Below are 25,825 nucleotides of genomic sequence, written 5' to 3'. Positions count from 1 at the left end.
GGCAAGAAACCCTGAGCGTTTCTCGTTCTGAAGGGCTTAGTCATATCTGGGTGAGAAGCCTGAGCTGGTGATGTGGGCAAAACCCCGGGGGCTGCTTGGCCTCCAGAGGCAGTTCCTGGAAGCAGAGCAGGTACAGAACAGCTGGAAATGCTCCAAAAGATTTGGGTTGGTGCAGGTTCTTGGCCAAGTGGAGATTTCCTTGCTCTGGCCTGTTTTAACCTGCAGACAAATCCCAGTCCAGCTCCAGGTGTCTGCAGGACAAAGCACTTTACAGGGTAAGATCCGTGTCTGTGAAACTGCATCTTCACCCTGGGACATCCTAACTGTGGCACAGGGTGTGAAATTGAACTTTGTGTGCGTGTTGTGGGGGTTTTACACTGAATTCCCTTTTTTCTTCTGTGTAGGCTGAGGATAGAAAAGGAGACAGGAAAGTCGCCAGCAAACTGGTGACTTTTAAAATTATTGTTGAAATAATTTAAAATAATTTTAAATTATTATTAATTTTAAAATACATTATTGAAATTCCTTTTAAAATTAATAATAATAATTAAAAATACCTTTTGTATGACTTAAATTTCAACACTGTGAAAAGGGAAGGCTCTCAGGCAGGTTTATTCCCTGCTCCCTGCACCTTTCCTCAGAACAGCCGCAGCCCTGTTCCACGAAGATCCTCTCCAGGTGTGGCTCTCCTGCAGGAGCTGCGCTGCTGGGAGAACAGCTTGTTTGCATTGCCCAGCTTTCACACTGCACCAGCAAACTCCAGCTCTGACAGCCAGGACCAGCAAGTCCTGCTTGGCCCCAGCCTGGCACTCCTGTCACCAGCCTGAGAGAAAATCCAGCTCCCATGGCCCAGTTTCCTCTGCACCAGCAAGGAAAACTTCCATGTCAAGGGCATCTGAATTTTCTGCGTCGAGCTTTGGGTCCCCATGGAGATGGCATCTGGGGAAAGAAGATAAAACCCTTTTGTGAGGATGGATCCCGGTTATTATTTGTTTAATTAGAATCTGGACTGATGCAGAGGCAACAATTAACAATTACCTTCTGTGGAGGGCTTTGACAGCAGCTGAATAGGTTAATGACTTGCAGGATGGAGACAAATCACTGCAGCTGTCATTCATGAGGCTGGAGGTGCGAGGAGGAGTCCCCGGGCCCGAGGTCTCTGATTTAAGGGGCTTTTCCTCCTTCTTTTGGAATAACCAAGCAGGAATTTTCCTCCGCCGTGCAGCTGGGATTATCCGGGAGCCAGGGAATTAAGTTCCAAATGACAATTTAAACTATTCATTACGCTTTATTAGCAGGCTTCAGGAACGGTGAATTGTGGAAATAAATTATAGGAGAGGTGAGTGGGTAAGTTTTGCTTTCTTTCACGCACCTCCCCGTTTTGGGAGGGTTCATTAGGAGGATTGGGACTGGGCTGGCTTGTCCTCAGCGTCCCCAGGGCGGGTGGGAAGGATTTTGCACACACTGCCACCCCCTGGCTCTTTGCGCTTTATTTTATACAGAGTTTTATTTTCCGAGCAGCGCCGGGCTCGGTGCTCGGAGATCCCAAAGGGCCCGGGGGTCCTGGGGTGTCCCTGCAGAACCAGGGGGTTCGGCTCCTCTGCCCGGAGCAAGGGCTGCAGGACTGGGTGGGGACAAGAGGAGCCTCAGCGTGACCCAGCTGCAGCTTTCCAGCACCTGAAGGAGCCAACAAGGGCTGGCTCAAGGAAAACGGATTATTTAAAGGGGTCCGGAGAGGCAGGACAAGGAGGAATAGCCTTAAAGCTGGTGGGGTGTAAATTTTGATGGGATTTTGGGAATGAAATGAGTGTGGGCAGGCACAGGGTGCTCAGAGCAGCTGTGGCTGCCCCTGGGTCCCTAGCAGTGCCCAGGGCCAGGCTGGACAGGGCTGGGAGCAGCCTGGGACAGTGGGAGGCGTCCCTGCCATGGCAGGAGTGGGACAGGGACGTTTCCAGGGACAGGAACGGGACCCTGAGCCCCCTCTTCTGCAGGCTGGACAAACTGAGTGACCTCAGCTCATGCCTTCCTGGCTTCCCCTGCAGGCCCTCCACCGTCCTGGCCGCTGTGGAGCGGTCCGAGCTCAGGTTTGGGGCTGTAATCCCCAGGTCTGGGGCAGGGGAGCGGGCGGCCATCATTTCCCTTTAACTACATCTCCCAGCAGTCCCTTCGCGCCTCCATGCTCCCGCCCCCTCAGCGCCGATTGGTGGATCTCTCCTGGTCAGTTTCCTCCCTTCCCATTGGCTCCTCGAGCTGTCAGTCCCGGCGCGGCGGCGGGCAGGAAGGGGCGGCATTCACGAACGGGATTTACGCCATTTGCGCGGGGCGGGGCGCGGCGGCGCGCGGGGGGGGCGGTTGCGCAGTTGGCGTGGCGCATGCGCAGCGCGCGGCGGCGGCGGGGGGCGCAGCGCAGCCCCGGACAGCTGGCGGGGGTACCGAGGGCCGGGGGCGGCGGGCACGGCCGGGGCCCCGCCGCGGCCCCTGCGCTGCGTCCCGCTCTGCCCCGCATGGATGGAGCCTCGCAGCCTCCGGTGCCCGCTGCGCTCGCGCCCGGCAGGCCTGACAGGTAACGGGCCCCCGCGGGCCGGACGGGCCCCGCCGCCCTGACAGAGCCCCCCACCCCCGAGCCCTTCCGTGCCCGCCGCCCCCCGGTGCCCCCTTCCCTTCCCTGGCAGCTGCGCCCCGTGCCCGCTTCGCTCGCAGCTACATCTGCCGGGCCCCTTGTCGGTCCGCCGGCCCCGGTGCCCGCTCCCTGGCAGCTCTGCTCCCGGTGCCCCCGTTCCTTGGCAGCTCTGCCCCCGTGCCCCCCGTTCCTCCCCAGTGAAACACACCTCTTGCCCCTTCCCTGTCAGCCGTGCCCCCTTCCCTGTCAGCTGCCTGCCCTGCAGGCCCCAACCCCTTCCCTGACAGCTTCATCCCCACGAGCCCCCTTGCCTCTCCGCCGTCCCCCTTGCCTCCCTTTCCTGACATTTCCCCCACCCCTGTCTTTCCCATCGGTTCCCCCCAGCCCAGGCTCTGTCCGGTGTCCCTTCCCCCCCAGGAGTCTGACTGCCTTTAGGGATCTCTCCCTTATCCATCCTCCCACCCCAGCCCCTCACTCCCATTTCCCCGGCCCTGTTCCTGCTGGTGCCACCCCTGCCAGGTACAGCTCCTGCTTTCTGCCTCCTTTCCCCTTCCCACCCCAGCACTGCCCTGTCCTCACGCTCCTCTCCCCTTTCCTGGCTGTGACCCTGCCCTGCTCCCTCCTCTGCTCCCCGTCCCTTGTCCAGAGCCGTTCCCTGCCCTGCTGGGTGTGCTGCAGCCGCTTTCCTTGGACAGGGGGTCAGCCTCTCCTCCTGGAGCTGCTGGCCCGTGTGGATCTTGGCGCTGGGGGTTCTCTGTTCCCTTCCTTTTTCTGTGGGTGTGTCAGCTGGGGGTCAGGGAGGCAGGATTGCAGTGGGAGGGCTGAGCTGTGAGCACCGAGTGCCCCGAGCGTGTCAGAGTTCCCCTGTGCTGCCCCTGCCAGGGCTCCCCTCTCACCCCTTCTCCTGCTGCCCGCTCCAGCCGTCTGTCCTGGGGAGCTCCTGACAGCTCCTTCAGCTGAGAAAAACCTTCTTTTAACAAGGTGTTGCTGCTAACCAGGGCATTCCTTCTTGGTTCTTCAGGTTTCCGTAAAAAAAAAAAAATGCTGTCTACACTTTATCTATTTTAATTTGGTCTGTGACCTCTTGGAAAGTCAAGAGGGCAGGGAAATAAGTTGTGAGGATAAAGAAGCCTCTCAGAGTGGGCTCTGGGTGGTGTTTGGAGGGGTGAAATAATTTATAGGTACTGAAGGGAAGGGTCTGGGTGAAAGAATGTACAGGTGCTGAAGGGCAGGGTCTATGGAATCCTCCCTTGGGATGAGCGGTGTATCCAGAGGCTCGTGGTGTGCAGTGCTGCTTTTTTCCAGTGACCTTGAGTGTGGAGCCTGAGACGCTTGGGCACATGCAGGCAGTCAGGAATGGGGTTGCTTGTTAGGAAGTGCTGGTGTTGGGAGTCGTGCTGCTCTGGGGAGCTCCGTGGGGCGGATGGAGCTTTCCCAAAGGGTGCTGGTGCCGAGGCTGGGGCTCTGCCCCCCTGTGCAGAGCCCGTCACTGTGTTGCTGTGGGTGGGAGGTGCTCAGGTGGCTCCGTGAGAGGGAAATGCAGTCCAGCCAAGGAGCACTCCCCCAAATCCAGGCCATGTTGGGAGCGTTTGATGTTAAATTGATGGAATTATTTGCGTTGTCCGGGTGGAGGTTTTGTTTCCAGGCTCGGTGTGAGTGTCCCTGTCCATGCCCTGGAGTACCCTTTGGAAGTGTACTTTCCCAGGAGCTTAAGGGTCTTTTCAGTGGCTGTCAGTGTCAACAGAGCCTGCCCGGTTTGGAGCCCATGGCAATGTGTGCCTTGTTAATTTTTGACTGTGGTTTAGTCTTGCGAAAGCCCCGCTTGTGCCCTGCAGTGCTGTGTGGCCACAGAGGGCAGGGAAAGCGCAGAGCTGCAGGTGGGAGTCCTGCTCTCTCTGTGTGCTCAGGGAGCAGTGGGAGCACAGGCTGGCACTGCACCCCAGGTTTTCAGTCCTGTCCGGGCTGTTCCAGGTTGGAGCAGTGAGGGATGAGGGAGAGCTGTCCCTGAAGGGCGATAGAGAAACCTTGGTGCCCCGGTGCCATGCAAGGGGTAACCCCAGAGAGGCCACGGGCCATGGGATGGGGTGGTTGGAAGGGACTCAGGGGTGGTTTTGTTGCAGGGCAGCAGCTCCTCCACAGCCCAGCTTGTTCCAGGGCTGGCCTGGAGCACAGAGCCGGGGCTGGGGTTGTCTCTGCCTGGTGGCAGCAGATCTGTCCTGAAGCGTCCCTCACTGGGACTCCGTCCCTCATGCCACCAGGGGCTGCTTGTGCCGGGTTAGTTAAAAGCTGCAAGAATGGGTTAGAGCAGAATTTGCACGGTGGTTTTGCCTAAAGAGGAACATTCTTTACCAATTTCCATGGTGGAAGCTTCCAAGGAGTTTCCAATTCCTTTAGTGGTGACAAAGACAGACTCTTTGGAGGGACTTTGTGTTTGGAGGCCTTTGTGTCTAAGAAATTGGGAGGCAGAGTTGATTTTTGTCTATCTTTATTACGTGTATTGTGTATGAGATCTAAAAGTCTTGGGAGATTTTGTTTTATTCCAGGGTCAGTTTGAAACTGGAGGCTGGATCTGCCTGTACAGTGGTGGGGTCAATAGTCTTTAGTGTTAAGAACACTTAATATTTGTTTTATTTGTTTATTATTTATTTATTTAATATTTGGAGGAGGTCACTGTCATCTCCATGGGGACTGGGAGTCTGGGGCTGTGATCAGTTGTGGCTAATGCTCAGAATGTGATCTGGAATGAGAATTTCGGCTTCTTACTCCTTTGTCTGTGATTCCATGGTAATTTAAAGGTTGCCAGAGCCTTTGTAGTTGGGGAATACCCGTTGAGCACCAAAAAATAGCAAAGGGAAAGGAGGAAAGGCTCTTGGAGCCTTCTTGGCCAAGCAAAGGCACAGAATCTGGGAGACCTCTGAGCCTTTTGCAGCATCCAGTTGCCAAATGAAGCACTTTCCTGGAAAGAGAGACACCTGGGGCTCCTGCGTTCCTGTTGGACTGGGTTTATCCAAGCCTGTTACTCAAGGTCTGATTTCTTGGGTGATTTTCCTCGTCTGTATTTTTCAAGAAGTAAAGTTAGGATGTCCCACAAGGTAGAAAATGCTGCACAGAGGAGTCTCTGTTGAAAACCAGAGTTTCTAACAGTCTGTTAAGGAGTGGTGGCTTTGGGGGGCTTGGCTGTTCCTTCTCTCTGGGTATGCAGAGGGGTTATGGGGTATTAATGGTTTTGCAGTGACTTACTTAGCTCCAGATTGGCCTCCTGGTGTGGGTTATTTATGGCTGTATATGGGAGATGTGGATCTTTCCATTCTCATGCATTTTCCCACGTGTGTCCTTGAGGTTGTTTGGTGCTGTTGGAAGAGAAAGGAGCTGATTAGAAATTAGCCATAACTAGAGGTGGGAAATGTGACAGAAACACTCCCAAGAGAGCAGTGGGGAGGTGACAGCCTGCCTGGCACTGGCATGGTGGGGCCCTAAGAGCCAAATCCAGCTGCTCTCAAAGAGGGAGACAAGAAATCCCACTGGGTGGGACAGGAGGGAGCCCTCCTGTGGCAGCAGAGAACCAGATGAGGGTTGCCAGGACTCCTGTTTGTTGCAGTGTTTCTGTGAAATGCTCTGGTTTCAATGAATCAGCATTTCCTCATTTAGAAGAGGAAAATTTTGGCTTGTTCTGCTTGGAAATGTTTTTAAACTAGAAGGTTACATGGGACAAAATGGGTGTTTGAAATTTCATTTTTATTCTTTTTGTTATGTTAAAGAGAACTGTAGAAATGTCTGAATGGGCCAGGCTGTGGGGTGGAAACTGGGGGAATTGCAGCATTTCTCTGATCTGACTGATCCTTTGCTAGGCAGCCTGTCCGGCTCAGGGTTGGGACCATCACTCTGCAATTTGAATATTTTTTTAGCAGAAGTAGCCAATTCCATGGGGTTTCCGTTATTTAGGTTACTACATTAAACTCCATTAAGAGTGTGCAAAACTCTTAATTTCTCCTGGAAATTCAATTTTAACTGGTCACCTCTTTTCTCTTGCTGAGGTAATTAGGTGTTCAGTTGTGACCTCATGTTGTGATTTCCAAGGAATGTTTACGCCCTTTTGGATATTTTGGGGGTGTTCTGCTGATAATCCAATGTAGTAGATGAGAGAGAAGATGTGGCCAAAAGCATCAATGCTGTGTTTATTCACAGTATAACCTTTTTAGAGTTTAGGAAACATGAGTGGTCATGGAATGGTGGGAGGGAAGCCTGGGACAGGAGACTGCTCTGCTGGGACAGAAACATGGATTTTCCAGGCTGATACAGTCCTGGAATTCTGCTCATCCTGAATTTCTCCACAAACCAGGAACAGCCTTGAGTCAGACGTTCATTCTTCCATTTTTCTTCCCTGGGTTTCTTCAGGAGCCTCTATTCCCGGTTTCCCAGCCCTATTCCCACTTTCCCAGCTGTCAGCCCCTGTGTTTCTGGAGCTGGGCAGCGTGTGAGTGCCTAACGCGCGGTGTCCCCGCCGTGTCCTGCAGGTAACTGAGCACCCTCAGCGTGGATCCTGGCATGCTTGGATGCACAGCAGCTCTTCCCACTGCTTCTCTTGGTCTGCCCCACTGCAAGAAGATGGCAAAAGCCAACATCACCAGAGACCTCATCCACAGGCAGATCAAGGTAGGTGTGAGCCTTGGAGGAAACTCGTGGTGCTGCCTCTGCTTGGGCACCAGATCTGTTGCTTACATATTGATAAGCCCTGTAAGGAGCTTAGGAGAACAAACACACAGGACCTGTCACTGTCCTTAATGGAGAGCTGGGATGAAGTCTGGCATGGCAGGAGCACAGTTCCTCTCCCTGGGCTGGTTTGCCATCAGCAGCTCTGTTCCTTCTGAGTTGAAGAGAGAAATGGAGCTGCTTGTGTTTGGGCACCACAAAGGCCCTTAGCCAGCTTCCCTCTCTGCTTTCTGTGTTCTCCCCGTGTGATCTTGCCATCAGAGGTATTTCTGACTGTAGTAAAGCTAATGATCTCTGTCACGGCCTCTCTGTCTCCTTTTCTTTAGAGAGTGCTGTGTTGCTTCCTTTGTGTAGGGAAAAAAAAACTTGTGCAGTGGTGGGATCAGTCATCTGATGGCTGCTTTGGTGGAATATCAACGTGAAAGGACTGGCTGCAGCAGACACAATAGGCAATTATTGCTGGGACTCAGAGGCCTGAAATCATTTGCAGCTTTGCTGATAATCAGCATTCAGGAAAGGGATCTGTGAGTGGCCAGAATAAGGAACTGGGAGCTCGAGTGCTCACTTTGCAGTTTGGTACCAAACTCAGTTATTAAGCTTGTAATTCAATCCATGTGCAGAGATTTGTTTTGCTGCCCTAACAAGGAAGGGCTGGTTCTGTGGTTTGAGCCCTAGCCTGGGACTGTCTCAGTCTGTCTGCTCTGTCAGACTTTGACTGTGACCTTGGGAAGATTGCTAAGTCAGGCAGTTCCTTGTAGGAAAAGCAGTATCCTACCCCAGAGCCCTCACAAAGCCACTGGGGCTGCAGCAACACAAAATTACACCTGCAGCACCTTGCATGGGCCTTGCAGTGCTGCAGGAATGCTCTCCACAAAAGTACATCAAGGGGTTTGAAGTCTGTCATGGAAGCTCCTACAAAAAGCCTGGTTTGTTTTGCCTCCAATCCTTTTATGTCTGTCTCCATTCTGTCTTCAAATAGCTTTTGGTGTGTGGAGTTCATTACTGAACATTGGTCTGGGAAGGGAATTCAGCACTTCTGTGTGTGCTCTGGGACTGCTGATGGGCTCTGAGCGCCACCAGGGTGGTGTTTTGGGCACCACCAGGGTGATTTTGACATTGGGGTTCCCATCTCTAAATGCTGGTGACAAAGGATTAAGTTGACAAGTGTGGCATGGAGTGAGACCACACTGGGTCAAGTCCTAGGGAAGAATCTCCATTTAGATGCTCCATCCAAAATCTGACTGGCCTTCTCTCTTCTTCATTGCTGCCTCTGCAGTTGGCCTTCTTTCATCAGAGCCATCTGCTGATGCATCTGTGAGCCCTGTGAGATCACAGGGGAAACAACTGTCCTGCTTTCCTTCACCTTCATTTGTACTGACGCAGTTCTGTGGCAGCTGTTCCCATCCCTCTGGAACAGGCTGTGCACTGCAGCTCTGCTCCTGCCTGAGGAACAGCCCATCCCTGAGGGCAGCTGGCCAATTCCACTCCAGCTCCTCACCCCGTGCTGCTGCTGCTGCCTTGGGACGGGCTCTGCAGCGGCACAGCTCTCGTGGGCAGCTCAGCATGGAGCTCCTGCTGAAATCCTTGCCAAGGGGCAGTAGCAGCCACTCCCAAGTTCTTCCCTATCTTCTACTTCAGGCCCCAGGTAGGGTCAGCTCACTCTGCCTCTGAGTTGCCTTCCCAGAGCTGGTTTTGGCTCCTCAGCTGGAGCCTGGCACTGACTTACACAGCATTTTAAATCAGTTCAGGGGCAAGGATTAAGATTTGCCCACCTGGACGTGTTCAGAGGAGGGGAAGGCTGGAGAGGGACTTGTCACAAGGATGTGTAGTGATGGGACAGGGGGGAATGGCCTTGGGCTGAAGGAGGACAGGGTTAGATGGGATATTGGGAACAAATTGTTTCCTGTGAGGGTGATGAGGCCCTGGCACAGGGTGCCCAGAGCAGCTGTGGCTGCCCCTGGATCCCTGGCAGTGCCCAAGGCCAGGCTGGACAGGGCTGGAGCAGCCTGGGATGGTGGGAGGTTTGAGCTCCCTTCCCACCCAAACCATTCTGGGATTCTGTGACTCCCTACTACAGTCCAGGACCTGTGGACCCCCCAATACCTGGTGTGGTTTTTAAAGCGGAAGGATGTTGTCTGAAAGGGCAGGAGGAGTGTTTGTGTGCCGTGCTCAGTGTGCTCATGCTCCCTTTCTGCCCCTGCAGGAGAGGGGAGCGCTGGGCTTCGAGCGCCACTACCACGTCACCGACCCCTTCATCCGCCGCCTGGGGCTGGAGGCTGAGCTGCAGGTGGGTGTGCAGGGGGAAACCAGCTCCTGGGGGCACCTTGCTGCAGGAGGGCGTGAACTGCTCTGGTTTATCGGGTCCCTCAAACTGCATCAGAGCCAGGAGCAGCTCAGAGAGAGCTTGCGTGAGCTTTCTGCACTGCCTGCTGCACCTGGAGGAGAACCTTTAACAAGGTGGGCACCACCTCAGCTCAGCACTGATGCCTGAAGAAGACAATTGTCAGCTGTTCAATGTGCTCAGCTCTAATGGAATAGGTTGTAGCGCACTCTGACATACCTTAGAAAATGTTAAGATTATACAGAATATTCTGAGTTGGAAGGGACCCACAGGGATCATTGAAATTTTAAGTGAACAGCCCCATCTGGGGGTCAGACCCTCAACACCCTGCTCCACCCAACTGAGGCAACCTCTAACACATCAATTATCTTGGTTTGGGGGAGAAAAGGGTTATTTTGTCCCCCTTTTGAATCACATCTCCCACATAAATGGTGCTCAGCACTCCCCCACTTCTTGGTGCGGTCGTTGGTTAATGTGGATGAAGATGGATGATGTAGTCACCCAGCAGCAAGGTGCTTCTAACAGAGCTATCAAAAGTGCATTTTCCCTGTGTTCCCAGAGTGCCTGTACATGTAATTTGTCAGCCTAGCCAAGGGCTTTGGAAGCAAAGTCACCTTTCCGTGTGTGCAGCCTGATTTCAGCTGTAGCCTCTGAGACTAAACTGCCATTTTATTCAACACTACCTTTTTCTATTTGTTTCATTTTGCCTTTTCTACCTCAACTGCTCTAGCATGTCTGTCTTTTCTGGAGGTGCTTATCCACCAAGTGTTTGGAGTTCTTTGCAGGGCTGGAATAAAAAAAACCTGCTTTTATTGGAAGAAGTTATTTGTGAGGAGCTCAGTGTGTCCTTGTCTCAGGACAGCTCTGTTTGATACATCTGAAGTTTGACTAATGCCATCTTCCCTTGCCTCCTTCCCTCAGGGTCACTCTGGGTGTGTCAACTGTCTGGAATGGAATGAAAAAGGAGAGTAAGTATGTGGCTTCATTTGGGGAATCAGCAAAGCCATAACCCCAGGTTTTCCCAAGAGTAGGATGTAGGTCATGTTATCATAAGCAGCTGCTTCCCATTTCTAGTAAAGTGGAGCTCAAGCTCAAATTCTGAGCTGTAGTAGAGCTCACGCTTCAAAAGAAGCTTTATTTTGTTAAATATATCTGGATATTATTAGAAATGCTCCTTTAGTGAGTTCAGAAGGGAAATGGTCAGACTAAGAAGTGGCGATTGAAGGCTGCTTCTCTTCTCTTAAGTGGTATTATGGATTATAATGGATCTTTAGGATTTGCCCAGCTGGTGGTGACATTTCTCCCCCCCCCTCACCACGCTGTTCAAAGCTGCTGCTGGGAGACAGATATCCAAGGGAAGGAGGTGGAGAATCCACCCCTCTGCAATTTTAGAGGGGCACTAAAGAGCAACTTTCAGTAACCAAGTGGAATGAAGAGTTTCTGTGTGAGAAATGAGTGGATTGGAGGAAGAGTGGGTGTTTCTGCACATGCCTCTTACAATGTCCAAAGTCTGCCCTCCGATACTCTTCAGAATTATTTGCCAGTGAAAATTTCATGTGCTTGAAAGAGAATGGCTGAGTTTAAAAGAGCTGAGAGTTGCAGATGTCAGATTCCTTTGGTCCAGTTGGATGGACAAGGCCAAGAGCACCTTGCAATGCCTTTAAAAGCAGCTTGTGGTTCACCCCTTGAGCCCTGGGGCTGCCTGGGCACCTCTGGAGCCTGGGAGTGGATGCCTTGGCTGGGCTTCAGAGGTGGTGTGGAGCAGTTAACACAGCCAGGTAGTGGGGAGGTGGAGACCCTGCATTTTGCTGTTGACCAAATACTCCTGTTCTCCCATCACAGTGTGGGTGAGATCCTTAGTCAGCTGTGCTTTCTGTGGAATTGCTTTTTGTCTGCTTTAGCTCCTAGACCTGGCTGGAGGGATGGGTGCACGGTGAGCAGCAAGAACAGAGAGCTGAGGGAAGAGAGGAAATGGGCTGGTTAGGGCTGAATTAACTTAATGGATGTCTGTGGTCAAACAGCTCCGCACAAACAGACCTGGGCACGGTGTGGAGCAGAAGAATTCATGGTGCATATTTGTCTCCTGTTCCTTTCAGCTTGTTGGCCTCTGGCTCTGATGACCAGCATACCATTGTGTGGGATCCTCTGCACCACAAGAAACTCCTTTCTATGCACACAGGACACACTGCAAACATCTTTTCTGTCAAGGTATGTGCTCAGAAGGAATGAGCAGCTAACAGAAACAGCAATCTGAGCAGTAAAATAATAAATCCTTGCTAGGAAACATTTTCCTGCAAACAGTTTCCCCCCCAAAAGTTAAATATTTCTAATTATGGGGAAAAGGATTAAATCTAATGTTGAAGTTAGTTTATGAAGATCCCAGGCTTATTCTCTCAGTGAATTGGAAGGAAATTGGTTGTGGCAAACTGGGATGTGTGGTAAAGACACTCTCAGTCCTGCTGTAGCTGGTGACTCTTGACTGCGCATGCTGCCCTGTGTAATAGGGAATCCCATGGGTTAGCCCAGGTTCCTGGAGCAGAGTTCCTGCCCTGTGGGTGCCAGGGTGTCCCTGTGAGCAGCCCCAGTGCTGTGCAGGCTCAGTGTCCAATCCCTCTGCCGCAGTTCCTGCCGCACTCGGGGGATCGGATCCTCATCACGGGAGCTGCAGATTCCAAGGTGCACGTCCATGACCTGACTGTCAAGGAGACCGTGCACATGTTTGGAGATCACACCAACAGAGTGAAGCGCATTGCCACGGCGCCCATGTGGCCAAACACCTTCTGGAGTGCAGCAGAAGATGGCTTAATCAGGTACAGAATTCCAGTTGGTTTGGTGTTGGGAACCATCACAATGTGTGCTGTGCACAGACCTGAAGAGAGGCTCTGTACTGGACAGCTTAAGCTCATCTCTCCTAAAACTGGAAAGATTTATCTTGTAGAGTCATAAATACTTTCCTCAGCTCCTCCATTTTCCTCACTACTGGAAAGGGAGGCCAGGAAAGGAACAGGTCATGGCTTGGGAATTTAATTTGGAGCTTGAATAAATCTGTGCGCATTGTAGATCTGCTTTTAATGATTATCCTGGTACCAAGGCCTAGTGAATGCTGTCCCAGCTCAGGACATTGCACGAGTCTCTTCTGCTGCTTCTGTTAGCCCGTGTGTGTCTGCCTCACTGCCACCCCTTTGCAGGCAGTACGACCTGCGGGAGAACAGCAAACGCTCCGAGGTCCTGATAGACCTGACTGAGTACTGTGGGCAGCTGGTGGAGGCCAAGTGCCTGACAGTGAACCCCCAGGACAACAATTACCTGGCCGTGGGGGCCAGCGGGCCCTTTGTGCGGCTCTACGACATCCGCATGATCCACAACCACAGGTAACAGCACCTGGCCCTGGGGCAGCCTCCTGGGGCTGGCATCTGGTGGGAGGAGGGACCTGCAGGGATCCAGCACTCTCCTCTTTCTGGGAAGTTTCGCTCTGTTTTTTCTGTCACCCAAAGCCTTTTGGCTGAGTGCACCAGGGAGGTGTGAGGCTGGTGACCCCATGGCTGTGTGGGCAGCTGTGTCCTCGTGGGTGGGCAAGAAAAGGCAGTGCAGACGGGGCTTGCAGCAGCTGAGTGCTGTGGTTCCCATGAGGCTGTTGCTCTGTCTGCAGGAAAAGCATGAAGCAGAGCCCCTCAGCTGGCGTGCACACGTTCTGTGACCGGCAGAAGCCCCTCCCGGACGGGGCGGCTCAGTACTACGTGGCAGGTATGGGTCTGGCTCCAGGGGTCACCTGGGGGCTTCACTGTGCAGACACAGAGTCACCCATCACACACAAACCCCTTCCCAGGGCACCTCTTCCGTGGGATATCCCGTGGAATTGCAGGTTATTCCACTGGGGAGGTGCGCCAGCCTTGCTGCTTTTTGTCCAGCATAAATGTGTTTTTGTCGCTCCTGCTGGAAAGTGAAGGATTGGGTATAACCTGGGCTCTATAGGCTTTCCTGGAACTGGTCCCAGTTCAAAATCTTTTTGGCACAGAAGTGACTTGTCCTCATCCTGCAGATAAAGAATCAGTGATGCAGTATCTAGATGACATTTTTCTCTAGTGCTCATTATTTACTATGTTTTACCCCAAAATGTTTGGGTTTTTGTTTGGTTTTTTTTTTTTTTTTTTTTTTTTTTTTTTTACAATATCTCAGACCAGCATGTTCAACAGACCAGTTCTGACAGTCCTGCTCCTGATGGTTCCCACTAGAGGATTCCTCAGGTCCCCTGAATTGGTCATGCACAACACATCTGCTGTCTGAAGAACAGAACCTGTGTGTGAGCTGAATATTTAGGAGCTTTGGTTTCCTTGTGCTGAGGGCTTTATTAAGGAAACCTAATTAGGGGGTTGAGGATGGAGGCATTTGCAGATGGCTGCAAATCACAAAAGCCAAATCCTAGAGAATCCCCAAAACTGAGATTTGCTGGGTTCTCGAGGCTCATTATTAGCAAGGCAGTTATGTGGGGTGGCTGTGCAAAACTGGAATAATTGAATCACAGAATGGTTTGGGTTGGAAGGGACCTTAAAACACACCTTGTTCCACCCTATACCATGGGCAGGGACACCTTCCACTAGACCAGGTTGCTCCAAGCCCCATCCAGCCAGGCCCTGGACACTTGCAGAGATGGGGCATCAATACCCAGGTGAAAAGGCACCTGTGCATGTTCTGGTTCCTGGTGGAAGGATGCCATAAACATCGGGAAATGGAAGATCCTGTAGGTGCTTGTGCTCCATGGCTTTGCTCTTTAAAAGGGAGCAGCTGGGCTAGGACAGAGAGAACATTGAGAGTTAAACCAATAACTCTGGACTTGTCCTCTCCCCAGGGCACCTCCCAGTGAAGCTCCCAGACTACAACAACAGGCTGAGGGTCCTGGTGGCCACGTACGTCACCTTCAGCCCCGATGGCACCGAGCTGCTGGTCAACATGGGGGGGGAGCAGGTAAGGAGGCAGAAAGGCTTCACCCTGGGTCACTGGACATTGCTGTGTGCTGTTGCAAACAGGTACAGCAACTTCTCTGTGGGTAATGTGATGGATTTTAAACTGCTCTCTGATTAATTCAGACTAAATGCTTGGGATTAGGGATATATTTGTTACGCTGTCACTGATCAAAGTTAAACCACGTTCTGTTGTGGTTTTCCAATTCACATTTCACTCTCCGGAAGAGGGGAAAGAAAATAAACAAAACCAGTTCTGAAACTGACCTTTGTTGACCTAGAAAGGATTTCATAACTCATTCTTGAAACATCAAACTGCTTCTGTAATAGAATGTAGTGAATAAGAACTTGGAGAAGCAAAGGCCTTCACCTGGAATATTGATTGCTTTAATTTTAAGCTCTGGGTGTTATTCATGGATCTTTTGTAAAGCCTATCAATGGAATGAGAAAATCCTCCTGACAGCATTAATCAGCGTGGATTAAGCAGGACCTTTGCTTGTGGGCAGGTTGCACTGTGCTTGTCCCCTCCAGCTCTTTCTCACACTTGCTGCCTTTAGGAGAGGGTGAGCTGTGGGTCTGGCCTGGGCTGTCCATTCCTGTCCCAGTACAGCTGTAAATTAGTATTTCACAGAGCTGCCCTGGCAGTTTCTTGGGAAATACTGGTTTCATCTTAGAAAGACTTTTCCTTGGTGTCTCACCTCTTTTCTGTCAATAGGTGTTTGGTTTCTTCATTATCATGGTGTTAATTGAAATACCTTAGTTGCTTAATTGAAATATGAAGCTTTCTGAGCAGGTTGGTCAGTGGTCAGGTCATCTTTTAAACTCTGCAGGTGTGGAGTAAGATCAGGTTCCTGTTTCTCAGTGTTGTTCTCTGGACTGGGACACACCCCAGTTACTGCTGCCATCCCTTGTGTGTCCCTCTATAAAAACAATTCCCAGTGAGAAAATTGGAAATAGCAAACACAAACAGGGAACTGGGTACCTACTGAGCCCTCTTTTATTTCTGACTTGAGCATCTCTGTTTTGCAGACTTGTCTCATGCTCTTTTTTCCTTTCCTCAGGTCTATTTGTTTGATCTGACATACAAACAGCGACCATACACTTTTCTCCTCCCAAAGAAGTGCCACACTTCAGGGGGTAAGTGTGATGCTGTCACAAAGGGAGCGAGCAGCACAGGGGAGTTCTGTAGTGCACAAATTCATTTTCAGGGTGCAGGAGGAGAATGAAGCAGGGTGTGGGTGCTGCTGGGCTGCTTCTGCAGTGCAGTGCATACCCTGGTGGCAAAGTCCTTCTGCAATGGGACAAAACATGAGGGCAGAAGTGACCTGTGGAGAGGGGGATGTGTGAATTGGGAGTGCCTAAAGCTGTGCTCCAGGATTAAGCAGACTGTTGAGTGGTTGAGGTCCTGGTATCCTCCCAGACCATTCCAGGATTCCATGATACTCTAACCATGGCCTGAAATCAGTCTAAGGTAATTCCCTTAGCACTTAATTCTGTGTGTGTGTGGTTTTCTGATCTAGAATCTTATTGCAAAGGACACTGCAGAGATTTGTAAATAAAGAGGACAAATGAAATCCAGGTGGCTGGAGCAGGTGGAATCATGGAAATTTAGTTTCTGCTCTGAATGGGGCTGTCATGCTGGGTTGGTCCTGCTGTAAAATAAACCCTGAGTTTGTATAATCTACACTGATACTTAGCATGGTTGTATATGTCTTTTTCTAACCCTCAGAAGTGCAGAATGGCAAAACCTCAACCAATGGAGTGTCCAATGGGATCCATCTCCACAGCAACGGCTTCCGCCTGGCCGAGGGCAGGGCACACGTGAGGTGAGGGCACAGCTGCCCCTCCTGGGGGGCTCCATGGCCTTGTCCTGTGCCTCTCACAGGGCGAGGGGCTGCCACAGAGGTGTCAACTGCACACCTGCTCCTGGATTGCCAGGTGGCCTCTGTCCTAGGGGCTGTGTTGGCCTCTCGTGCCTGGGCTGTGAACAGGAGTCAGACCAGGCAAGAGCATCCTGGGAGGATTTTTTCCTCTTATGATGAGTTAAGGTGGACAAACCTAAGAAATTATTTTCCAGGCCTGCAAGCACAGTGTCCTGAGTGGTGGTTGCTTCCTGGCCTGCAGGATCTGTGTGTTGATAGTGGCAGAGGCTGGCAGGTGAAGGAACCTTGCTTCTTCCCTCTGCCGTTTTTTGGGCACTTGCATGCTGCAAACTGAACTGAGGCAGCCAGAATTGTTCTGTAGCAACACTGGAACACTACTGCCATTCCTAGCATGGGAGCCAGGACTGGATGGAGCCTCTTCTATTGCTCCTGCTGATTTCTTTCCTTAAAATGCATTTGGGGTGAAGGAGCAGCAGCACATCTTGGTGGCTGTTTTTCTTCCAGCTGATGAGACTTGGTTCAAAGTCAAGACACTTATTTCATACCATATATGGGTAGTCTGGGTTCCTCCAGAGTCACTTTGGGGACTGTTTCAGCTCCTCTCCTCTAGATGGCCCCTCCACCGCGGCAGCAGGAACAGGGCTGGAATTTTGGGTGGTGGAGCATGGGCCTGGTGAGCTCAGATGCTTCTGCATGTGCATTGTTGTGCATTGCTAAAAGAGCACTGGAAACGTTGTTTATGCAGTCGAAACAAAGACCTATTGGTGAAGTCTGATGCTTAAAATATCCACTGCTCAATTTGGAGTGTGTCTCTGTAGATGAAGAAAAATGGGAAACGGTCAAATGATGGTCACAGTGATGTAGTGAGACTGCCAGAGGGTGGGGGGGCTGTTACAGGGTGCCCAGAGAAGCTCTGGCTGCCCTGGCAGTGCCCAAGGCCAGGTTGGACAGGGCTTGGAGCACCCTGGGGTAGTGGAAGGTGTCCGTGCCCATAACAGGGGGTGGAGCTGGATGGGCTTTAAATTCTCTTGCTACCCAGATTATTCTGGGATTCTGTGATCAACACCAAACTTTCCTCTTAAACTCCAGTTCTTCATGTCCAGAATCCCTTCTGCCTTTTCCTGAACCTTTTGTTAGGAACTTTAGCAAGCATTAGCTAAGCTGGAGCTAAGCACTGCAGACTGTGACCTGGAGTGAAGGATGTACAACTCACCTGTGCCGCTCCCTTGTTCCCTGCAGCCCCCAGGTGGAGTTGCCCCCGTACCTGGAGAGGGTCAAGCAGCAAGCCAACGAGGCCTTTGCGTGCCAGCTGTGGACACAGGCCATCCAGCTGTACAGCAAGGCTGTGCAGAAGGCCCCCAACAACGCCATGCTCTACGGGAACAGAGCCGCTGCCTACATGAAGCGCAAGTGGTAAGGGGCAGTGCCACTGCAGGGGACTGCAGGGACACCTGGTCAGGGCCCTGCTGTCCCTCTGCGGGTTGGGGATATCAGGCTGAAACACAGCTGGGCACCTCTGGCACCAAGGGGTGGCAAATCAGTCTGTGCTGGACAGATTCTGGGGAGGCACAGCTGGGAAGCAGCCCATTGTGTCACCTACTGATGTGCTGGGTGAAACCCTGCTCCTTTCCTGTTGAAAAAGAGACCCAGAATCCACATCTGATTCACAGCACTCTGGATGTCTCCGAGGGTGTCTGTGTTTCTTTGGGTGGTTCTGATTTGCATTAAAGAAGGGCTCTTAAATCTGCTGTCAACACATGATGTAATGGTGACTGTGCTTTGTAACATCCCACGACAGGAGGTTGTTTTAGGGCTGCTGGGGTGGCTTTGCTGCTGCTTTATCCAAGTGCCTCACGCTGCAGACACCCAGACCTGGTGGTTCCTGTGTTACCCCAGTTAACCCACACTCCTTGGACTGGAAACAAACCCTTGGGAGGGCTCTGGGGAGGTGGCAGATCCTTGCAGTCTGCAGAGGATTCTGCCCTGCTGGTTGCAAAACACCCTGTCAGCCTCTGCAGTAGGTAATGTCTGCTCTGACCAGTGGCCAGGGCTGCATCTGCAAGATACAGCTGAGTTATTTTAGTGCCTGTCCCCTTGAGCAGAGTAAGACTGAGTACCATGACTTGCCATTAACATATTTAAAATAGCTGTGGTCCTTCATCTCCATTTGCTTTGTGAGGATATCCTTCTCCTCTCCCTGCTGAAATCCCCAGTGTGAATTCTCCTCTCTCCTTGCCAAGATAAAGAGCAGCCAGCAGTTGTTGTGACTGTTGGTAACTGGCCTACTGGCTGTTTTGCAATAGCAGAGATTTGGGAGCTGCCTCAAAAAGACCTCAGTGTTCAGAAGGAGAAGAACAATAGGTTGGGATTAAGGGATGGAACACAGAAGCTGAGTGCTGATCTCATGAATGACATTTTTCTTATAGGAATCGTTTTTCCCGAAGGGTGTTGGCACATCTGAACCTTTCAGTGTGTCAGCTACTGCTCTGCCACAGTTTGGGGTAGCAGGAGGATGTGGAAAACACACACAGTGGGTTTCTGTGGCATGCAGGGGGTAGGATTTAAATGGCACTGAGGTGATACCTTCCAGGTGCAGAAAAGGGGCACTTTCCTGCTAGGAGCAGTTTGGGGAGTGTGGGGAAGGTGGCTGGGATGGCACTGAGCAGGGGGAGAGGCAGACAGTGACCCAGGCTGAACCACCACATCTCTCTGAGGTGTTCTTGATGTCTGGAGCAGGAACAGGTACAGGCCATCCTCAGAACCCTGCAGGTTCTGCTTTGGCCTCATTCTCTGAATAACAGAGCAAGAGAAAAGGAAGGTCTGTAATTTCCTAACCTCCCCTTGTTCATCTCCCTTAAGATGCTGCTCATATTTTCCAACACTTCTAAGGCTGTCCTTTGAAATTTTGCTCCTAAAAGCCAACTGCATCCCCCTCTGGATTGCTTTCAGCAGTCCACGTTGGCAGTTCTGAGCTGATTTCTGGTTTTGCACAAGCTGAGTCAATCCTGTAACAAAGGGAGAAGGCAGAGCCTGCTTTACATCCCACCAGGTCCATTCTCACTCCAGTCTGTTGGGCTGCCAGCGCTGGTAGTTGAGCTTGAAGGATGTTTGAGGGTGGCTCAAGCACCTCAGCTGAAAAGCCCAGTCAGGTGTGCAAGTGTGTGACACCTGTCATCCTAACAGGTAGCTTGCATTCCCTCTTTCTCTGAGTAAAAATGGCCCATTGCTGTGTGTCCTGAGTTAACCCTGGCAGCCCTGCAGAGCCCTGTTCCTGCTGCACATCTCATGGGCAGAGCTGGGCAGAAGGGAGCTGCAGGGTGCATGGTTTGCAAAACATGCAAAGATTTGGAGCTGCCCTTCATAAGGCCAGACACTGAGACACCTCTTCCCTGTTCACCCGTGCATGAGGAGGAGATCCTTACTGTGAGGGTGACAGAGCACTGGGACAGGCTGCCCACAGAGGGTGTGGAGGCTCCTTCACTGGAGATACTCAAAAACTGTCCACAGTCCTGAGGAATGTGCTGTAGGGAGCCCTGATTGTGCAGGGAAGGTGTCCTGCATGACCTCCAGTGGTCCCTTCCAGCCTGAGCCTTCCTGTGCTTCCCTGACAGAGCTTTCATGTGATCTCAAATTGTTGCTCTGTGAATTATCCTCTCCTTGGGAGTGTTTTGGACCTTGGTAGGTGCAGTGCACAGAACCCTGGAATGGTTTGGGTTGGAAGGGCCCTTAAAGCCCAAGTCATTCCATTCCCTGCCATGGGCAGGGGCACCTTCCACTGTCCCAGGCTGCTCCAAGCACTGTCCAGCCTGGCCTTGGACACTTCCAGGGATGGGGCAGTCACAGTGGGGCATGTAGGTTACTATGAAACATTATCATTATTATTACTATTATTAGCCATCAAATGGAGCCGTGGCACTCTGTCCAGGCAGCTTTAGGCAGGTGTGCGAGCAGTTGAGGTCAGTGCTGGCACCCTAGGTGTGTCTGCCCTGCCAGCCTGAGCTGGGCACCACGCAGGGCTCAACCAGTCCCTGCTGCTGCAGAGCACAGGCAGACAGCCTCATTGCCAGCCCCATTGCCCCAGCCCCGAGCTCAGGCTGTGAACAGGACACAAAAACCCACAACAGTCCATCTGCTCTAACAATCACTTCTAAAACGCCACCGATTTTTCCTGTAAAGATAGAAAAGGCTCTGCTTGAGACGTTTGTCCCTTTGTGTGTGAGGTCCTGCCGGGGCTGGGCCGAGCTGTGCCGTGTGTCCACACAGGGGCACGATTGAGCTGTGACAGGGAGCCCGCCTGGCACGGGAGGGCTCTGCTGCCTGGCCAGAGGGCTGCTGCATCCTCCATCTTCAAAGGACTTCCCGAAATGTGCTGCAGCAGGGAGCTCTGCTCTCGGATTTAAAATGGCAGGTCAGGGCTGGCGGGGCAGCCTGGTGTGGTCACATCCCAGAGCTGCCTGTGGGCGTCTGCCGAGCCCTTGGAGAGGCTGGGCTGGGTCAGGTGGTGCCCCCGAGCCACAGCAAATGCTGTGAGCGAGCTCCTGGGGTGTGGGATTGTGTGCAGAGCTGGAAACAACAAGCTGTGGAGGGAAACGAGGGCTGGGAAACAGCAGTGGAAAATGTTTGCTGTTGCCGCCTGGGCTGGCTAATGCAGCGCTCTGCTTTCCTCAGGGATGGGGACCATTACGATGCTCTGAGGGACTGCTTGAAGGCCATATCCCTAAATCCTTGCCACCTGAAGGCCCATTTCCGCCTGGCCCGCTGCCTCTTTGAGCTCAAGTACGTGGCAGAAGCACTGGAGTGTCTGGATGACTTTAAAGGGAAGTTTCCAGAACAAGCACACAGCAGTGCCTGCGATGCACTAGACAGGGACATCAATGCTGCCCTCTTCTCCAAGAGTGATAACGGTGAGTGCTGCTGCTCCTGGGCTTCTCCAAGGTTACACTGCAATCTAATGAGCACACAAGGACTTGCCTCCTTAAACTGCCCCTCTGAAGTAAAGCTCCAACTTCTGAGAGAGATTGATTGTTGCTGTGCACAAAAACTGGCCTGAGCCTGTTCTTTCCTTGCGCCTGGTCCTGGCTTGCTCTTGAGTGAGAGTGTGATAAAAGGAGTCTGATGTAGCCAGGAGATAATCTGGAAGGAAGGAAGCTCATGCTCTGAGCCCTGCTTCCTGCTGGAATCGTCCTTAACCCTTCTCTGAGGCTGCTGGGCTCTCCTGGGCTGTGCTTTGCTCAGAAGTCCCGCAGTGGTGCTGAGGGAAACGTGTTGTCCTTGCAGCTGAGGACAAGAAGGGGGGAGGCCCCATCCGGCTGCGCGCCACGGGCCGCAAGGACTCCATCTCTGAGGACGAGATGGTGCTGAGGGAGCGCAGCTACGACTACAAATTCCGGTACTGCGGCCACTGCAACACCACCACGGACATCAAGGAGGCCAATTTCTTTGGCAGGTATGCAGGGGTGCAGGACAGGGGAGAGCAGCAGCAGGGTGATCTGTTCCGTGGAAGTAGCCCCATGTTACTGTTCATAAAATGACATGGGGACAGGGTTGTATGAGCTGACAGGAGCCCTCCTCCCACGCTGCTGCATGAGGAGCTGATGAGGAGCAGATCCACAGAGTTCTGTTGGGCTAGCCATTCAGAAATCCGTTTGGGATTGAAAACAGGGCTCCTGGGGATGCAGGGAACCAGCATGGGGAGCTTTATCTGGATGGGCAAGCGTGAGGGGTGTCAGCCTGCTGATGATAGAAGCTGTGTGGAATTGTCAGCCTGCTGGAGCCTGGCTCTGGAGGGTGACCCAGGTTCTGCTCCTCTGCCCTAGCAACGCCCAGTACATCGTCAGTGGCTCGGATGATGGCTCCTTCTTCATCTGGGAGAAGGAAACCACCAACCTGGTGCGTGTGCTGCAGGGGGACGAGTCCATTGTGAACTGCCTCCAGCCTCATCCCAGCTACTGCTTCCTGGCCACCAGCGGCATCGACCCGGTCGTGCGGCTCTGGAACCCCAGGCCGGAGGTAAGAGCCGCCCTCGTTGTTGGATGCTCTTTCCTGCTGTGTTCCCCACTGGGATCTCCCTTGCAGCAGCCCCTCCTTGGTGCTGAGTGCTGTCCCCTGTGTCCTGCAGAGCGAGACCCTCAACGGGCGCGTGGTGGTGGACATGGAAGGTGCTTCCCAGGCCAACCAGCGGCGCATGAACGCGGACCCGCTGGAGGTGATGCTGCTCAACATGGGCTACAGGATCACGGGACTGACCAGCGCTGGGGCTGCAGGCTCAGACGACGAAGACAGCTCAGAGGGGCAGGTCCAGTGCCGGCCCAGCTAAAACAGAACTGCCTCTCCTTCCTCTAAATGTTTGGCTGAAAGGGAACCGAGTTTCCTTGGTCCTGAACTTTCTCTGGTGAATGACTGCACTGTTTCGCACTATGCACAGGGTAGGACAAGCTGGCAGGGGCAGGAGCGGCCGTCTCTACACCATCACCTCCTCCTCCTCCTCCTCTTCCATGGCAGTGCAGTCCGGGGTTTGCCTTTAGTGGAATTTAGTCCCAACAGGGGTCTTTGAGTTGTCTGTGAGCAGTGTAACTGGTGATTATTTTTCCAGAGCTGCTGTATGATCTGGTACAGGGGCTGTTGCCTGCATTGCAGGGGGGATGTTAAATTCCTGAATAAAATACAAACCTAGGGCAGGGGTTATGGAATGAATTTGCTGCAGTGATTTTGAAAGCTTGACTGTGCTACCAGCCTGTCTAGAGGCCCCTGGTTTATGGCTGTTGGCCATGAAACACCTGTTTTGTCCCATAACATCTTTCTTCTGGCTTCCATCTCAGACACGTCAGCAGATGTAGCTGTGCTGTGTTGAGGGCTGGAGGTTGCCTGGTTTGTGCCCCTGTCGTAGCTGAGGGATCAGTGAAGGCACTGGGTGTGTGCAGCTCCACGGGGCAGAACGAGCTTGCCCAGTTCTGATAATGTCTCCTGTGGTCCCCGAGCCCATGCAGGGAGGTGACAGCAATGGGCACAGGCTGCATCAGAGGCCCAGGACTTGTGTAGCTAAAGCTGCTGAGGAGAAGGGCAGGTGACAGCACGTCTCCATTGCCCAGGGTGTGTAGCTGTGTTCGCTTTCTCCTCTCCATGTCACCTGTGCAGGAGCTGAGGCTGTTGTCACTGTGTGAATGATACAGCTACAGTCCGGAGCTGTCAGAAGCAGCATTTTTGTGCAGCCAGCTGCTCTGTCTTGGCCAAGGTGGGCCTTCCCTGCCTCTTTGTGGTGTAACATCAGATGGATTCGTGGTCCTCTCAGGAACCCTCCTTCCTGTCCCCGCTCCCCAGGCCCTGGCTGGCTGCACAGCCAGGAGCACACCTGGAAACACAGCACTGTACTTCCATTCCTCCCCCTCCTGTGACACACAGCCCTGATTTCTCCCCTTGCAGTTGCCAAACACTAAATACCCCACAGATCTTACACAGCTGTGCTGCAACCACCTCTGGAGGTTGTTTTTTCTAGGACTATCAACTAAGACCAAAGAGCCCCTGGAGATCTGAACCGCTCTGCGCTGTCTCGCGTCTCTTCCTGCCGAAGGTCTGAACACGTTAGCCTGGGTCCCAGGGGTGTGAGGTGTGTGTCTGGGAGCGTGTGCGCATGTGTGTGTGCTGTTCTTCCATGTGCTGCGATCCCTGGTCTTCCTGTTGCTGCAGTGGAAAGATGAGAGGCCTCCCCTTCCTGCCCTGCCGCCTCTGGCTGCCTCTGGCTGCCAGGCACCGCTGAGCGCAGCTGCGCGGGGCCGCCTGCGCCAGGCTCTGCCTTCCAGAACAGTCCTGGAGCTGAGGAGCCACGGAGGGAGCTGGCAGCACCTCTCTGAGGACGCTGCTCCTGCAGAGGCAGGGCTGCGGGTGCCCTCGGACACTGTCCTGCTCTGGCCCGGGGTGAAGGTCCCCGGTGCAGGGGAGCAGCTCCCTGCTCTGCCAGCTCGGGGACGGGACCAGCAGAGCTCACCTGGCCAGGTGTGCCTGAGCCCCTGGGGCAGGCGGTGTCCCTGAGCCCCCGGGCAGGTTTGTTGGCTGGTTTTCACGCAGTACCTGTGACTGTTGAGTTCACCTGGCTGGGGCCGTGGCCAGGTGCACCCCCGGCATTTGCTGCTCTTCCAAACCCAGAGGCAGCAGAAGATTCTCCTCACTTGGGTGGCTTTCTGACGTGGTCTGCCCTTTCCTTTTTTTGCTTAAGGCTTCCTACTAGACGTATCCTCTTCTTTTTTTTTTTTCCCTTTCCCTCTTCTCCTCCCACTCAAACTTTTTTTCAGCTTTCAGTAGACAACGTCTGTAGACTTTGATTTTTAAACTGAGAGACTGAGATGGAAAGCTCTGAAGAGAACAGACCTCTCCCTCCCCATTCACCTTTTGCTGTGGCAGCTATTTTTTTGGTTTTTTTACCGTTGTGAGACAGTGCAGCTCTTTTACCTGCCAGTTGCAGTGTGAAAGCAACCAGATTCCCTGCCTCTGCAGTGGGTTGCTGTTTTTAATGGCTGCTTTGGTTAAAAAAAAAAGAAGATTAATAATAATAGGAGAGAAGGGGAGAGAAAAATCTCTCTGCCTCTAGCCCCTTTTCCCCTTGCTGTGGGCAGATTACCTGCTTGTCGCTTGTTAACAAGGAATTTGTATTTATTGGTGAAGGAAAAAAAAAACATGCTGGGGAAGTCAGGAGAAGATGTTGCTTTATTGACCTCTGCTGTTTACTTCAACCCCCTCTTTGGGAAAGCTTCTTCCTGCTCTTTCTGGTTAACTCTTTCTAGCCTGGGATATGCAGGGATGCCTCCTTTATTTTTGTATTCTAGCAATGGGCTCTCCGTTAGGAGACTCTAGGATTCTCTTAGTGTTGCAGTGACCATTGCTTCTTGCTTTTTTGAGTACTAAAGACGATCATCTCGTAAACTTTGCCCCTGCAGTTGTAGAGGTAACACACGAGCCTTACTGCCCTCATTAGAAGGAGCAGAAAACTTGTTTCTCTGGTCCCTGGAAGAGAAAGGGTTAAGCGATTAAACAATTCTTTGTTCTAGTTCTTTCTCGGTGTGGTTTTGTTCGGGGGATCCTTGTGGTTTTGTTGTACCTCTCTGCTCTGTGAGGGTGGCCTGGGTGGGCCAGGTGCCGTCAGTTCCCCAGAGAACAGAGGCTCCAAAATGTGCATGGGAGGGGAGCCCAAAACGTGGCCCGTGAGCTGTGCTGGCCCCAGAGTCAGTGCCGAGTTAATTCGCCCCGGTTTGGGAGCTCGGGGCTGTCAGAGGAGCGAAGGTTTGGGGCTGCCAGCGCTGGGGTGGGGACGGGAGCAGCTGCT

The 25,825-nt window shown here is 52.5% G+C and overlaps 1 protein-coding gene across 4 annotated transcripts; it reads left to right on the top strand.

Moving 5' to 3' along the window:
- The first annotated feature begins 1,223 nt into the window (after window positions 1-1,223).
- Window positions 1,224-25,549, top strand: WDTC1 (WD and tetratricopeptide repeats 1). Of its 4 annotated transcripts, none has more exons than XM_059488704.1 (16): window positions 1,224-1,339; window positions 7,135-7,273; window positions 9,534-9,617; window positions 10,593-10,639; window positions 11,768-11,879; window positions 12,294-12,481; window positions 12,860-13,042; window positions 13,321-13,415; window positions 14,518-14,633; window positions 15,691-15,766; window positions 16,359-16,455; window positions 17,752-17,925; window positions 21,181-21,416; window positions 21,790-21,958; window positions 22,329-22,521; window positions 22,631-25,549. In XM_059488704.1, exons 2-16 carry the CDS (start codon window positions 7,166-7,168, stop codon window positions 22,826-22,828), a joined length of 2,076 nt encoding a protein of 691 aa, XP_059344687.1. In that variant the 5' UTR covers window positions 1,224-1,339; window positions 7,135-7,165; the 3' UTR covers window positions 22,829-25,549. The 4 variants fall into 4 exon arrangements, with proteins under 4 accessions (XP_059344687.1, XP_059344688.1, XP_059344686.1 ...); XM_059488705.1 differs by having other exon boundaries at window positions 1,242-1,347; XM_059488703.1 differs by lacking the exon at window positions 1,224-1,339 and adding an exon at window positions 2,394-2,563.
- The last annotated feature ends 276 nt before the right edge of the window (window positions 25,550-25,825 follow it).

Source organism: Ammospiza nelsoni, chromosome 25, assembly GCF_027579445.1.
Source record: "Ammospiza nelsoni isolate bAmmNel1 chromosome 25, bAmmNel1.pri, whole genome shotgun sequence".
Classification (NCBI taxonomy): Eukaryota; Metazoa; Chordata; class Aves; order Passeriformes; family Passerellidae; genus Ammospiza; species Ammospiza nelsoni.
This window is presented reverse-complemented; position numbering and strand designations above follow the sequence as displayed.